This window comes from Mya arenaria, chromosome 6 (assembly GCF_026914265.1).
Source record: "Mya arenaria isolate MELC-2E11 chromosome 6, ASM2691426v1".
Taxonomy (NCBI): domain Eukaryota; kingdom Metazoa; phylum Mollusca; class Bivalvia; order Myida; family Myidae; genus Mya; species Mya arenaria.
Window position 1 is genome coordinate 49,282,770 of NC_069127.1, and position 16,917 is coordinate 49,299,686.

Sequence of the window (16,917 nt, forward strand, 5' to 3'; positions counted from 1 at the left end):
GAGCCTACCCCTGCACGGATGACTTAGATTTCCACGAGCCTACCTCTGCATGTTTGACTTAGATGACCACTAGCCTACCCCTGCACGGATGACTTATATGACCACGAGCCTACCTCTGCATGTTCGCCTTAGATGACCACGAGCCTACCCCTGCACGGATGACTTAGATTTCCACGAGCCTACCTCTGCATGTTTGACTTAGATGACCACTAGCCTACCCCTGCACGGATGACTTAGATTTCCACGAGCCTACCTCTGCATGTTTGACTTAGATGACCACGAGCCTACCCCTGCACGGATGACTTAGATGACCACGAGCCTACCCCTGCACGGATGACTTAGATGACCACGAGCCTACCCCTGCACGGATGACTTAGATGTCCACGAGCCTTCCCCTGCATGTTTGACTAAGATGACCACGAGCCTACCCCTGCATGTTTGACTTAGATGACCAGGAGCCTACCCCTGCATGGTTGACTGAGATGACCACGAGCCTACCCCTGCATGAATGACTTAGATGACCACGAGCCTACCCCTGCATGGTTGACTGAGATGACCACGAGCCTACCCCTGCATGTTTGACTTAGATGACCACGAGCCTACCCCTGCATGGTTGACTGAGATGACCACGAGCCTACCCCTGCATGAATGACTTAGATGACCACGAGCCTATCCCTGCATGGTTGACTGAGATGACCACGACCCTAATCCTGCATTTTTGATTTAGATGACCATGAGCCTACCCCTGCATGGATGACACAAATGAATAAGAGCATACCCCTGCATGAGTGTCTTAGATGACCACGAGCCTTCTCCTGTAATGGATGACTTAGATGACCACGAGCCTACCCCTGCATGGATGACTTCGATGACCACGAGCCTACCCCTGCATGGATGACTTCGATGACCACGATCCTACCCCTGCATGGATGACCATGAGCATACCCCTGCATGGCTGACTTAGATGACCATGGGCGGTCTCCTGCATGGATGACTTAGATGGCCATGAGCCTACCCCTGCATGGATGACTTAGATGACCACGAGACTACCCCTGCATGGATGACTTAGATGACCACGAGCCTATCCCTGCATGGAGGACTTAGATGACTATGGGCCGTCTCCTGCATGGATGACTTAGATGACCACGAGCCTATCCCTGCAGGGATGACTTAGATGACCACGAGCCTACCCCTGCATGGATGACTTAGATGACCACGAGCCTACCCCTGCATGAATGACTTAGATGACCACGAGCCTACCCCTGCATGGATGACTTAGATGACCATAGGCCTTCTCCTGTATTAAGAACAATGAGTCTATCCATTCCTTTTTGGCATAGATCTTGCTCAAAATTTAAATATGTACCCAATACAATCTTTTAACATTTACAAAGTACACAAACAAGTTATATCCAGAAGACAAAACACATACAAGTAGAGTTTCCCAACTGCCCTCATTTGTCGGACATAAACATGAAGAACACAGATGTGAACTGTCATTTGCCATTTTATTCAATATGCAGAATAGGATTACATTTTTCAGCCAAAACTTATTCACAAAAACATTAATAAACATTTATCACGTTATATTGCCATCACGTATTATTCTCTATTACACATGTGTAATATAACATTGCTCTTTGTCTATTGGTAAAAAAAAAATTCACTCCACATATTTGAAAAGCATACTAATAGGCAAAGATAATTGCTTAATTGGCAATATTCAAGCCAGTCATAACTTTATTTGTTATTTCTGTATTGATGATGACGATTTTTTGAATACAGAAGTACATTTTCAATCCAAATCTTAAAAGGAAAGCATAATATGTTGTGTTGATTTCATGAAACACATTTTTAAAGACGTTCGATCTATAATATTTTAAAACCCGAAAGGATGTCATGATCGAACATATAACAAATTATGACATCATCTTACCGGATATGACGTCACTAGTTAACAGTATAATGCTTGTAATTCTTATTGGATATCATCTTAGTCTGCATTCTTCTTAACATAATTATATCTATCGGTTGTATCTGTGGTTTTAAAATATTCCGGGAACCACAGTTATGCAATGCATGTAGCGCGGGAAACGGCATTGCTTTGTGGTATTCGGGTCATCAATTGAGCAGGTGAAACAGGTTTTGCTATTATTTACTGTTCAAGCATGTGATAAAATGAATCTGACTCTTGTCGTCATATATAATACGCAAATTAATTCAACTCTACCACCAGGAGACATGTTAGTAACCTCACCAAAGGCTTGCTTAATAGACTATTTCCTGAAGTCGTTAAAAAAATAAAGTTGTGTAGTAAATGACGACTCCTTCATGATTATATATATGTATATATATACAACATACAACAATTCCTCATACATTGACATCTCGTATATATAAAAGCAAAACTGCATATATGTTTAAAGAGCTGGCTAAAAATCAATCCTAGATGTTTGTTTAAAATAGTTGAAATAAAAGTTATGATACATTTCCAAGCCATTTCTAAAAATATGTATTTTAAAGAACATTGTATCCATGCAAGCATACACCAGAATATAAAATCTGAAAATAAAAGTAAACAAAATAAAAAATGGATATCACAGTTCAAAAACACTTATACACTACAAAAGGGACTGATATAATACAGGTATAGGAAAACACACACCCCATTTCTTTGAAGAAAATACTGGTGCCATGTCAACAGAATAACAGATATTATACTGGTGCAATGTCAACAGAATAACAGATATTATATACATACAACCAAAATGTATCCATTTATTTTAAAAGTAATCTTAATTTTAAAATCAGCTGAAAAAAGGCACAGCTGTGTAAAATACTATTTTTCACATGTTAAAGTATTTGAATGGATGTGTGCCAACAAGCATTTTCAGTGAAAAGATATCCCCCGCCAACGATGGCTTGTTTGTGCTTGAAGGTTAAAAAAAATCTCAGAAAGAATAAGATAAGCATATTGGTTTTACTGAGAAACGGCTGCAAACAATGATTTTTTAATAAATCAAGGGCAATAAAAAATTGACCAATCCAAAAGAAAAATAGACAGGCATCATCACAGTATGTTGGTTCTTATTTATTCCAAGTGTCATGAAATTCTACCAGCTAGTTGCATAGAAAAGCCTGCAAACATGGAGCTTTTAATAAATCAAGAGCAAATAACTCATATAGAAATTACACAATCCAAAATATAAATAAACAGGCATCATCGCAGTATGTTGGTTCATATATATTTCAAGTTTCAAGAATTTCTACCAACTAGTTACTGAGAAATGGCTGTAAATGAGAGTTTTTCAAAAAATCAAGGGCAATAACTCCAAGTACAATTGACCAATCCAAAAAAAATGAACAGGCAGCATCCCAGTATAGTAATTCATATTTATTTAAAAGTTCATGAAATTCTGCCAGCTAGTGACTGAGAAATGGCTGTGAATGTGCATTTTTCAAAAAATCAAGGGCAATAACTCCAAGGACAATTGACCAATCAAATTTTTTTTTGGACGGGCATCATTCCAGTATAGTGGTTCATATTTATTTTAAGTTTCATGAAATTATACCGGCAAGTTACTGAGAAAACGCAGGTGACGGACGGACGGACGGACGGAAGGAAGGAAGGACGGACGGACGGACGGACGGACGGACAGACGGACAACGCCATTTCAATATCCCCCTCCCTATTTCATAGGCGGGGGATAATAAATAAGTATGCTAGTATCATGTATTTCATGAACACAACATTGTTTACACATTGCAATGAATTAACTTGTAATCAGGGACTTCTTCCAAGGGTTCAAGCAATAATAAATGGAAGCTAACTCACATTTATTTACCTATAACAAAACTATAAGATACACCTTTAATTCAATGATATCATACAATTCAATTTTTATGTCAATGTCAGAGAAATAATTAAACATGCTCAAAATGCAACATTCCAGACAAGAAATTGGTTAAAATACTGTAGAGGTGTACCCCAAAAACCCTTGCCAACACTTTAGACCACTTAATATTCCGTTCTGAGGGAGGAACGAATGTCAAAAGGTTGTGTACCTAAGTTACGCCCCCTCTAACGTCAATCCGCCCATGGGTTAAAGTGTTTACACTACAAGGAAAATAACTACATGGCATCAAGGCCATGCCATTTCTATTCCAAGTTTTTTTCTCCAATGAACAGATGAGCTTAAAATGCAATATTAAAACAAGTAAAATGTTCTTGAGTATATTACTTGGAAGCCTTTAATACACCTACCTTTAATACAATTTTCCACAGGTATGAAAGAACATTTTGGAAGACAACATAATAATTATTGACAATCAATACAAAAAAACAACCTTTACCACTTAACACTGAACACTTCATATGGTCATGGTAATTATAAATACATGTACATTTGTATTAAAAGAATATTTATAGCACTTCACAAATCACAATAAAGTCATGGAAATTCTCCTATCAATGTTATAGAACATGTAGATATAGACTTAATATATATATAACATATAATATCTATGGCAGCATGTGTGACATTGGATATTGTCAATAGGGAGCAGAATGTCACTGAGGCGTTAAGCTGTGGGTGACATTCTGTTTCGAGGGTTGACAATATCAATGTCACACATGCTGCCATATGATATTTATATATTATACCGAACAAAATTAGTACATAAAAAAGTTTTATAATGTTTTTAATTCATTTAATAAAACAAGTTTAAGCAGTTATTTGCACTTATATGACATTCAAAATGTTATTGTGGTCACTTGACTTGACAGTGAATTTTCGCTGGGTCACATGTCAAAAATGTTGCAAATGTTTCTGACAGTCAAAATATCTCTTTATCGGGTAATGGACCATTGTGGACAGAGCGAGGTATAATAATAAGCAACTGAATGTACAGGTCAAACAAAGAAAACCATGTATGCAAAATCAGCAGATAAGGTCTTTAACTTATAAATTACATGTACATGCAAATAATTATGGGACTTGGTTTACTTGAAGAAATCGGTTCAAAACTAAAAGTTGTCATGGTAATCATGAGATATAAGATAAGTGCTTTAAGGTAAGCCACCCATCATTAGGATGCAGAGATGTGTTTGTGCATTTATAATAAATATTAACACCAAGATTATTTCTATGTTAAATTTATAAAGATTAATTATATTACCTCATTTTTGAAACACACCATAATGATGCTACTATAATGATATGATATATCTAAGGCAGGTAAATAAACAAAATTATACTATGATTAAATAACAATTTTATTAATTCTTTTCTTAAATAACATAACGTCTTTATAAAAAAGAAAAGCTGTCAGTAAAAACTTTAAAAATATTCAAACTGAACATATTGTGATCTTAAAATGAAACTTTACCAGGATCAATTTTTTGTATTTATGATGGATGGCTTACCTTTAATACAAAATGACAATTTATTTAAATGCTATCACAATTAGCTTAAGTTTTGTAAAATAAACCTTCGACCGGGAGGAATGAAACTGTGCCTTCTATCTGGTATATCTTTACATAGGTAAAATTCTAAATACCAAAGACAAAATACCAAAAAACGAACAGTAAAAGTTCAAGGCAATACTAACACTGTCACATGAGTACTTAATGCATGTTTATGTATAAGATTGTGCATCACGGTACATGTACATGCATTCATGTACGATTCTTCAAACAATTCACCGGGTCTATAACTACATTCATGTACAAATACATACATGTATGTTTGTGTGTGTTTCAAAGAAATATACAAAAGTTGTTTTTAAAGGATTTTGTATGAAACCGGCACCATTTTCATTTCATAATACATTGATAAATAATGTTCTCAAATAAGATTTCAACTGATGCTAAAATAAAAGTCATAATACACACTATACAGCAACAGCTATCACACAATGATAAATACCCCCCAAACAGCATCTTTGCACAGGAATGGTTCAAAGTTGTGTTTTGGAATTATTAACATAAGCAATAAAATTGAAAAACATTTGTCTATTTTCTATACCATTATTTACAATTCAAAGGCCATAACTATTATTATACCAAGTGAAATGCCACACAAATCGCAGGTGCATAATTGCCCATGGAGACCAACATTCCTACAAGGTTTCAGGAGTATAGGTGCAACACTTTTGGAGCTACATGTAAATGCTTCACAAATAAAATCAGTGATGTGACAAAATCAGACATGACTTTGTGATAGATGGTGTGTTTTAAAAAATGCATACCGTAATCTAATTGAATTATAATTTGTATATTTTTAATTGAAAATATTGATTTTAAATATCAACTGTTCCCTGAACACCTGGAGGTTACACCAGGCGAGCAACGTCAAAGAAAAGTTTCAAAAACTTACATAATGCTTCATTGTTTGTTTTGCAATGTCATTCGAACAATGAATCCAGGTTATTTCCTCATAATGTGTAATCATTATAATTAAATTGTTTCCCCATTTATTTCCTCATTACAATAAAGTGTATTAACAAAAACAAATATATTTGTTTCCGTATTATCAAAAAAAATGTCTTTTGAATGCATGTATACTAAATATTTTATCATTGAAGTGCACAGAAACTTTTCTTTGGTGATCTAGATGCAATGTTAAAATTAATGAAGAACTAAATTCATAAAATATATTATCTATTCCCTTGATACTAAAATGATGTTGCTGTATTTGTAGGAAGTCTCATTGAATTTGGCCTGATGGTTTCAAGAAAGATGTATTTCAAGCAATTATTTACAACCTAATGCCGGACAAAGACCGATTCTAATAAAAAAGCGATGAAATATGGTGAATATCGTCACATTGGTCCAACAGCAGTATTTTCAAAACAAAAGCAGGACAATGAAAGCAAGTTTCAAGGCAATCCCTTTCTTTTAAACAAATCACAATAACACAAAACACCAACATTCTGGTAGCTAACAAGGTAACAGTTAAGACAGTGCATATATGGAGTTTATAAAAGCATTATACAGCATAGTATTACGCCAGTAACCATATAGAATTTCAATCAACTCTTTCAATCCAAAGACAAAATTAAACTTGAATGAATAAGAATTTAAACCATTGCAGATTAACAGTTATGAAATAAACAAAATGGATGCAAAACATTTGAGCAACAGAGGAACTGTTAACACTAAACATCAGCCTCCAACTGAAATCCTGGGTACCCTTCTTTTGAGTCGACGCTATCGCAGAGAATTTCCCCGTCAGCCTCTAAGTCATCGTACGACTGTGAATCCAACCGTACACTTTCTCGATTAGTACCGTTTACTGTGGCACATTTAATATCACAGTCAATGTCTATACTCGAGCGCACACTACTTTCACTGTCACAAAAACGATCACTGGTAACTGATCTCGAAACTAATGCTGTCAATTCTTGTTTATCATTTTTAACACCCAAACCATCCACCTCTCTTTTATCTCTTCGATTCTTTTTATCGTTGTTTATTTGGTCCTTTCTGGATTCAACTTTAATGCTATTCTTTTGAGCATTTTCAAAAGCATTGGTGTATGCTGAGGCATGTTTCAGCTCCATTTTCGTTGGACTGGAATGCGGATTATTATGAACTGCAGTGGAAGTGTTTTCTGATTGGCTAATGCTTGTCCCAGAACATATTTCACCATCAGTTGATCTGTTCTGATTATGCCTTGGTTTTCTTTCATGAACTTGTCGCTAAAACAAAAAAGCCCTCAAAATTACTTGATAACAAACAAACATGTCAGAATGTCAATAATAATAAATGGAATGAAACATTAATAATGCTGGAATCAATCTATTTTAACTTAATTGTGATGAAAGCTAACTACAACATAAGTACTGATTATTATAAGAAGCACTGTTTTCTTGGTAGAACCAGTACTGGGACCATGATTCTGAACAGCTCAAGTCCGAGTTCAGACTCAAGTGGCAAAACTGCAAATCTTCGTTTTATTATAACTTTCTATTTGAGTTTTGATGATGAAATTTGGTGAACTTTATTACTAGTACAATTCGAAATTGCACAATTATTCACATTTCCTTTTGTAAAACAAATGGCATGAAATGGATAGTTTTTTGTAATTAAATAAAAGTACTCTTATGAGTCTAGATGTGGACTTGAGACTGTTAGTAATTATGAAGTTGGCCCTGGTGTCCCTTCATAAAAACTTGATGCATTTTTCAGACATTTTTAAGCTGGACTTGATCAATTAAAAAGACAATTTTCATTTTCTTTTCTTTCCCAACATGACAAAAGTAAATGCAAGATGACATTTATGTTAACAAGAGCTGTCACAGAGACAGCACGCTCGACTATTCCGCCGCTTTTCAGTGTAAGGATTGAAAAGTTTTGGCGAAACATGCATGGATCACTGTTAGATTAGATTTCAATGCAATTCATGATGTGCTGAGATATTAACATAAATGTGGTTACATGGAAAAATTTAACCAGAATTTTTAAGTCTAATAATAAAGGGCCATTATTTGCAAAATACAGTTATCTAACTTGGTTATTCAATTACGTTGAGTGGTTGAATACCATTGTATCAAGTCTCAATGCAATACATCAAGTAGTTGCTGAGATATTATCCTATGTGTGCTAACATGCAAGACCTTAACCAGAATTTCTAAGTTGCATAATAAAGGGGCAAAAAATATATAATATGAAAGATAGAGTTATCTTACTTGATTAAAGAAGAAGGTTAAATGGTTGGGAGCCTGTGTGTAAAGTTTCAATGCAATACATGATGTATTTGCTGAGGTATTGACTTAAAAGTGGTTACATGCAAAACCTTAACCAGAATTTCTATGTCAAAAAATGGGTCATTATTTGAATTTAATGCAAACTAGAGTTATCTAACTAGGTTAATTAAGTAGGTTGGATGGTTGAGTAGCATTGTATAAAGTCTTAATGCAATACCTCAAGTAGTTGCTGAGATATTAACCTATGTGTGCTAACACGCAAAACCTTAACCAGAATTTCTAAGTCAAATAATAAAGGGCAATTTTTTATACTAAATGCAAACTAGAGTTATCAAACTTGGTTAATTAAGTAGGTTGAGTACCATTGTATCGAGTCTCAATGCAATACCTCAAGCAGTTGCTGAGATATTAATTATATGTGTGCTTGCACGCAAAACCTTAACCAGAATTTCTAAGTCGAATAATTAAGGGCAATTATTTGGATTAAAAGCAAATAAAAGTTATCTAACTTGGTTAATTAAGTAGGTTGGATGGTTGAGTACCATTGTATCAAGTCTCAATGCAACACCTTACGTAGTTGCTGAGATATTAACCTATGTGTGCTTGCACGCAAAACCTTAACCAGAATTTCTAAGTCAAATAATAAAGGCCTATTATTTGCATTAAATGCAAACTAGAGTTATCTTACTTGGTTAATTAAGTAGGTTGGATGGTTGAGTACCATTGTATAAAGTCTCAATGCAATACCTCAAGTAGTTTCTGAGATATTGACATATGTGTGCTTGCATGCAAAACCTTAACCAAGGTGTTACGCCGACGTTTGGGTGAGTAGTATAGCTCTCCATATTCTTCGAATAGTCGAGCTTAAAATGACAATTTTTATCTGAATTTCTCACTTGAGTAACTCAAAAGTTCTTCATGGGCTTTTGCATATATACATACATAATTCTTATGTGCTCATCATGCACTTGGTTTTGTAGCAAAGGTCATTTTTTGGAACTATTGATACTTGAAGATCAATCCTGTCTGACTGAGAAATGACTTAAATATCCTTAAAAATTCTAGATACATACATGTATGATGTGAAACAAGCAGTATGTACACTGTTGGAACACGCTCCTGGTGGAGCTCGAACATTCACCTGAGGTGACCTCTTTGGTAAAAGTCTGAACTCAATACCACTCTGACCCTTATAAATCACAACAGCTTCAATAACATACCTTACTCTTCTTCCTCTTCATGTATTGACAGTACTCGCCGATACAAACAATCAACATGATTGTCATAAAGAACACAAATGTTGATGTGATTGTTATCAGAGCGATCAAACCTGGACTCAATGGTACCTTTCCTGAAACCAAATAAGGCAAACATAACTTGAGGTGTCTTTTTCAAGACTTGCAATCCATTATGGCTATTTCGGCATAATTGACTTGTATCTGTGCTTATTAAATAGGCCTTTATATTTATTTATTAAAAAAATTGCTTTCAAGCAATGAAATATCAATTTGACATTTTCACTGTTTTAAAGTTTTATCCTGCTTTCACCCCCAAATCAAGTTCGGGGTGTGCCACACAATTCGAACATCATTTCAGAAATAACGTAACGTTTTCATACAATTTGTTAAGCTTTTCTTAAACACAACACTAAAATGCCTTTTTTCCTTTTTAAAGCATAAAAAGAAATCATATTTGTTTATGTGTATGATCGCATTATAATTTTATTTCAACTCATTAACAACAAAAGTAAAAATTTCACTGGCTTTCCCACTCGTGAAATATATAGATTTTGGTGCTCACTAGGTGAAATATATTTATATTTCAATCTTACACTGAAACAAACAATTATCCTCCTTATCATTTATTTGCAATAAGTAGAAATGGATCTTTAAGTATTTGTTTTAATATTCACTTATGGCATCGTATGAAGTATGTTTTATTACAAGAAATGTAAATTACTTCAAAAGTACCGGACATTTAATATTCATCACACCATGGGAACCTCTATTTCCATTTAAAGTTAACTATGACATAATCTTGTTTGCTTTTGTCATAACTGAATAAGTCTTAGACAGTCATTTGAACAAATACATATTTAATCACATGTACTGGTAGGATAAATGAATCATTTTTTTAAGGTTTAACAAGAGGCACATCAGTGCCTGTGCTCCACTGGCCAAAAGGTTCAAGCAAAGACCACCTAACGAACATTTTCGTCAAGTTTCATAGAAATACAATCATCAATTTTTGAGGAGAAGTTATTTAAAAAATTTTTTTACTTTAATAGCTCTGGCTGCCATGTTGTGCAGTGGACCGAAATGATTTGGGCAATTTGAGTAAAGGAGCACCAAACAAACATTTCTGTCAAGTTTTATCGAAAAAAGGTCATCGGTTTCGACGACAAGTCGTATAAAGTTTTTTTTTTTTTTTAGCTCTGGCAGCCATGGTGTGCAGTGGACTGGAACCATTTAACAAATTTTGGTTAATGACCACCCAAGGAACATTTCTGTCAAGTTTCATCAAAATCTGATCATCGGTTAACATTTAATCTGAATAGATTATGAAGCAAATATCTAACCTGAACAAGAACTGACGAGATAGAATCGACTTGGTGTTTCACTTACACTTTTCGGCCATTTAAGTTACTAAAAATAGCTGTTTCATAAACTTTCAGAATGTCACTTAAACACAAATTAATGTTCAGTCTATATATACTTTCCTATGTATAAATGTAAGGTTTTTAAATTGATCTTTTTGTGAGAACTTTATGCTTATATGTTTACTCATAAATTATTATTGTTTAAAAATTATTTAAAGATGCTATAGGTGAAAAATTAAGACATTATTTTTTTTTCTATTAAAGGGAGGTAATTCAGTTGTAAAATGTAATCAAAGCTATTAAAGCATGGCATTTCTTTTCTAACCATGTTGATATTATTACAGTCTTTTCAAGCAAGATGCCTTTTGTTTTTACATAGTACCCATAGGTTCTGAAAAACAAGGAGCACTATTCCCAACAGAAGGATGTCACTCCCTATCACTGCATGAGCATCATAATAAAGAAATGTTTACTCAAACTGCAAGCTGCTCAATTGAAATAGGTATTTACCTCAAGCATACAGTTTTATAATGTGGCAAAATAGTCGGACTACTAGATTGTCATTCGGACTAGTAAAATATGCCATTATGCTAGTCCAACTGGCTAGTAGGTTAAAATGTTTTGCGTGAAGGCTGCGGACGAGAAGTCCTTAAAGGTTTTTCTATTTTTAACTCTCGCAGCCATGTTGTGCAGCGGACCAGAACCATTTGGGCAATTTTGGTTAAAGGGCATCCCGATGAACATTTATGTAAAGTTTCATCAAAATCTGATCATCGGTTTCTGAGAAGATGTAGTTTAACGTTTTTTTCTATTCTTAGCTCTGGTGCCCATGTTGTGCAGCAGACCAGAACTGTTTGGGCTATTTTGGTTAAGGACTACCCAAGTAACATCTCTGTCAAGTTTCATTGCAATACGATCATCGGTTTCTGAAGAGAAGTCGTTTAAAGGTTTTTCTATTTTTACCTCTGGGGGCCATCTTGTGCAGTGGACCGAAACCATTGAAGCAAATTTGATAAAGGACCATCCAAGGAACATTTCTGTTAAGTTTCATCAAAATCTGATCATCGGTTTCTGAGAAGATGTTCTTTAAAGGTTTTTCTATTTTTTTGCCCTGGCAGCCATGTTGTGCAGCGGACCGGAACCATTTGAGCAATTTTGGTTAAGGACCACCCAAGGAACAATTCTGTCAAGTTTCATCAAAATCTGCCTATCCGCTTTAGAGGAGATGTCGTTTAAAGATTTTGCTATTTTTAGCTGTGGCGGCCATATTGTGCAATGGACCAGAACCATTTGAGCAATTTTAATAAAGGACCACCCAAGGAACATTACTGTCAAGTTTCATCAAAATCTGCCGAACCGTTTCAGAGGAGATGTCGTTTAAAGATTTTGCTATTTTTAGCTCTGGCGGCCATATTGTGCAATGGACCGGAACCATTTGAGCAATTTTGGTAAAGGACCACCAAAGGAACATTCCTGTGAAGTTTTGTCAAAATCCGCTTATCAGTTTCAGAGGAGATGTCGTTTAAAGTAAAAGTTTACGCACGCACGCACGCACGCCCGCACGCACTCACAACGGACAATCTGTGACGACATAAGCTCCATGGCCTTCGGCCAGTGGAGCTAAAAATGAAAAAAGGAAACTTGACAAATATACTATTGTGATACAAACTTTACACAGGGCTTTTAACCTAAGAGTGTGACTGTGAGACCAAAAGAGCAATTTAAGGGAAAGCATTTGTCCAACTTTCTTTGTTATAACTGCATAACTTAGTCCAATATGAAAGTGTGAGTCAAGATACTGCCAAACGTGAGTAGACCGTATTACACGGAGTGCCCTCTCTTACCATTTTGGTCTTTAACTGTAGTGTTGACAGGTGCGGAGCTGAGTGGTATATCCATCGACATGAGTGAAAATGATGCAAGAAGAATCGGCAACAATGAACATTACTTCGGAGATCGAATCCCACTTTAGTATTCAAAGAACGTAACAGGTCAACAGTCTTAAATTGGAGAAGTGACTGTACACCACAACCTTTCATGTTAATGGTGAAATCTGAAAACAAAACAAAAATAAAGCATTTTAATACAAACTTAAAAACCTATTGGTCTTAAAAACAACAAAATTATCAGTCTGTTAATACTACTTTAACTTATTGAAGTGCACAACTCACACAATAACTTTATATATGGCATACATTTCTTTGCCTGCTCCACAATGATAAAAATCGCAACTGGAAAATCAGAGACCTTCTTGCTATAGCAAACTGTGCAAAATGGGTGAGAAAATCTTCAACTGAGGATGATAAGTAAGAATTTTTTAAAGGACTGCATTATGGATTGACCCCATTGCATCACCCATGCAGTTAAGAAGTAATCAGGATTAAATTTATCATCATATGTGCTGATGGGGTTAATTTAGCTCCCCAAAAGTGATAAAATAATTAATTATATCCATAGTCTCAAGTTTTACACAACTGAGAGAAGAAAATAAAGAGGGGTTTGCACTAGCTGAATGAGTGCTCGTGTTCACCTGGGTTTGGTCGCAATGAATACCCCCAAAGGATCAGAGCCTGGACTAAGACTATCATCCTTTCTGACGAAAACCAGAGCTGTCTTGTGAAGTGACCTTCAACTGCTTGTATTTCAAATTATAAAGCCTTTGTTATCAAGCTTCCTATGCTGTATATAAGTTTTTTTGAGTGGTACATTGTTAGTCTTCTGATACTATTTATTAACATAAAACATAACATAACATAAGCTGTCAAAAGACAGTGCGCTGGACTCAGAGGAACTTCAGCCTTCATTGTGAGATTCAGATTCAACTGTTTGTTCTTTTTTTAGTAACAGTGGTCTTGACCTTGACACCCTGGGCCCCATGGAATTCCAAGGAAGTCCTAAATAAACTCTTCCAAGGGCCATAATTTGTATTTAGGATAATATGGAGTTATGTAACCTAATTGTGTGATGGCTGTTAACAACTGGGTGAAGTATTAAGGCAATTGAATGAAAGGTAAAGAGGTCATTAGTGAAAATCCAAACTTGCCCTTAAATTTTAACTGGACACAATGTGCCCTAAAGCTTTCACCTAAGTTCCTCAATCAATACAGGGCCAAACTTGTATTTTTTAACAGATGAAAAGTTGTTATTTAACCTAATTGTAAGATGGTGATTAATAATTGTGTGAAGTATTAAGTCAATTGAATGAAGGGTATAGAGGTTACTAGTAAAAATCCCAACACACCATAAAACTTTAACTGGACGTTGACCAAACTCCTACAAGAGGGCAAGTAGAAAAGCCTCCTTATTATTCCAACAGTTGAGCTAATAAGCAAAATGCAGTGCAAATATATTTTTTGATTGTTGCAAGTATTGTTTGTGGCCTTCCAAGTGTTAGTATGGAAATGTACTGTACAGTCTTGCCTTAGAGATAGAATGTTTTGTACAGGACATGTCTGGTAGAGCATCCACTTTAGGTGCAGAAGGTTCCAGGTTCTATCCCTGATTGCGTCATACATTTTCCTTATAATCAGGCTAATGAACTTTTACAATTGGTACCAGTAGATCCCTGACCTGGTACTTGGCATGAGCGGGTAATACTGGGAAATTTCGAGGACTCAGTACTGGTTTAAATGCAGGAATGTTGTCTCTGAGTATCGTTACATTACTACAGGCACGTTGAAAAACCAAGAGGTCTATTCCTAAAGAGCTTATGTTATCATACTGGAATCTCCTTATAACTCATTCTTTCTTCAACTCTCCTGGTAGCTAGATGGTTTTGGAAATTTTTAACTCATTTCACTCACAGCAAGCTGTAATGCATCACGGCAGGGTCATTTAAATTAGTTACAGCACACTTAACGAGTTAGACCTACTTTCCTCCATCTAACTCCATGTGATAATGTTGATTACCACGGCTTCCTCCAAGGGTAAAACTGTTTCTATTGCTGAAAGCCCCAAAGTTCTTCCGACAGGCTGGTTAACTGCAGAGTTTAATGCACCAGTCAATTGTAACCATGGTCTCCCCCCCCCCCCCAGGTCCGGGGAATAGCAGGGACTTTGACATTTGGTCCAGCCATGCCCGGTAGTCCAAATAATTGTGCGTTGACGGATTTTTTTTAGATTTTTGATATGGCAAATCCTTCACGTACAAATTGTTTAGTATCAAAAGTGGGTAGTTGTTCCGATCAGGATTCCGGGTTAAAGCATATAGCGTCTATAAAGTATCATAAAAACAAGAAATATTACCAGATAATGTTATATTATATTTAGTTCCGTACACAAAAAATAAATATCCAACTTCTAATTATGAGTTTGATGGCTTTTCTTCATTTCATTCTGTCAAAACATAACGATATATACATGAAGGGCACCTGCAAGGCTTCAGGGCACAGTTTTAAATCGCTCGGAACATTTCGGCCATGGCCGAGTTGTTACGATTGTATAACGAGGTCTATCTCGAAGCTTTGTCGGAGGAGGCCGAGTTATTACGATTGTATCGAGTTGTTCCCCTTCGCATAATTGTTGTTAGTGTCAGTCAACTTTCGTTTTATTGGAAAGGTAAACAACTTGTTTTATGCATTAAATGCTTGTTTAGTGCAAAATAACATTTCACTTACATGGTAAAATATGAATATTACTCTTTATGATCAATTTCAACAATAAAATACTTCACTTAAAACAATTTCAATATTTTTAAAACACCCCCGTTTTTTGCACATTCCCGTTTAGACGTTAGGGATTGGAAGAATCCCGTATAACACGTCTATTATTTTAGACTACCATGCCCGGGTAAAATCCCCACCATGGGGGGGACAAACTGCTGGTAAAATCCCTGCCAAATTCCCCAAGGATCCTAGGTAAGGCCCTTTTCCCGCTATTTTGGGCGTGAAGACAAAACCACCAAATTCACCCGGCACTTCAGTGCCACCTGGAAGGTTACTTGTAATTGACTGGTGCATAATATGAAGTTTCACTCAGTTTACCGGTTGACCCCTCTGCGCAATGCTGCATTAGTAATTCTTCTGTCTACTGATCAACCTCCAAGGGCCGTAATTTCAAACTCCATGAAACACGGACAGTTAATAAAATCATTGTGTAGGCATGAGAGTGAAAATTCGCGCAGTGAAATGGAAAGTGGGTCTAATTGAATGGACTGTATCAATTGGCCTCCATTGATCAGGAATCTTGTACTAGTGTTAAGATTAATATCCAGTGTAATTAGATGCCATAAACATGCTCATATTTTCAACTTTGTATATATATGACTATGACTGAGAGTTGGATCTGCAACTGAACATTACACTGTACATAGTGTAAAATTAAGCAGATATTTTATAAAGAACAACAACACTGTCAGTTCATTGTCAGTTAAAATATGGGTTTATCTCATACATAATATCCGTTTAATGAATGCTCACCATTCTTTTTCAAATTTGTATCGTTCTTTGGATCAGAAATCTGCGAAATATTTCAGAAATCGAAAACATTACTAATCTGCAAGGGAAGTCACTCTTGCTGAGAAATTATATTTTGTGAAATTTGCCACAAAGGCTACATCATACCCGGGAGTTGATCGTACACGAATGATGAATGAGGATGTAATGATGATG

General features: G+C 35.6%; 1 protein-coding gene across 1 annotated transcript; it reads right to left on the minus strand.

Moving 5' to 3' along the window:
* Positions 1-1,489: 1,489 nt before the first annotated feature.
* On the minus strand, positions 1,490-16,824 carry LOC128239192 (uncharacterized). Its single transcript, XM_052955707.1, has 4 exons — positions 16,726-16,824; positions 13,153-13,361; positions 9,930-10,060; positions 1,490-7,701 (listed from the first exon to the last, which is right to left on the minus strand). The coding sequence occupies exons 2-4, from the start codon at positions 13,211-13,213 to the stop codon at positions 7,159-7,161; spliced, it is 735 nt and encodes a 244-aa protein (XP_052811667.1). The 5' UTR covers positions 13,214-13,361; positions 16,726-16,824; the 3' UTR covers positions 1,490-7,158.
* Between the last annotated feature and the right edge of the window lie 93 nt (positions 16,825-16,917).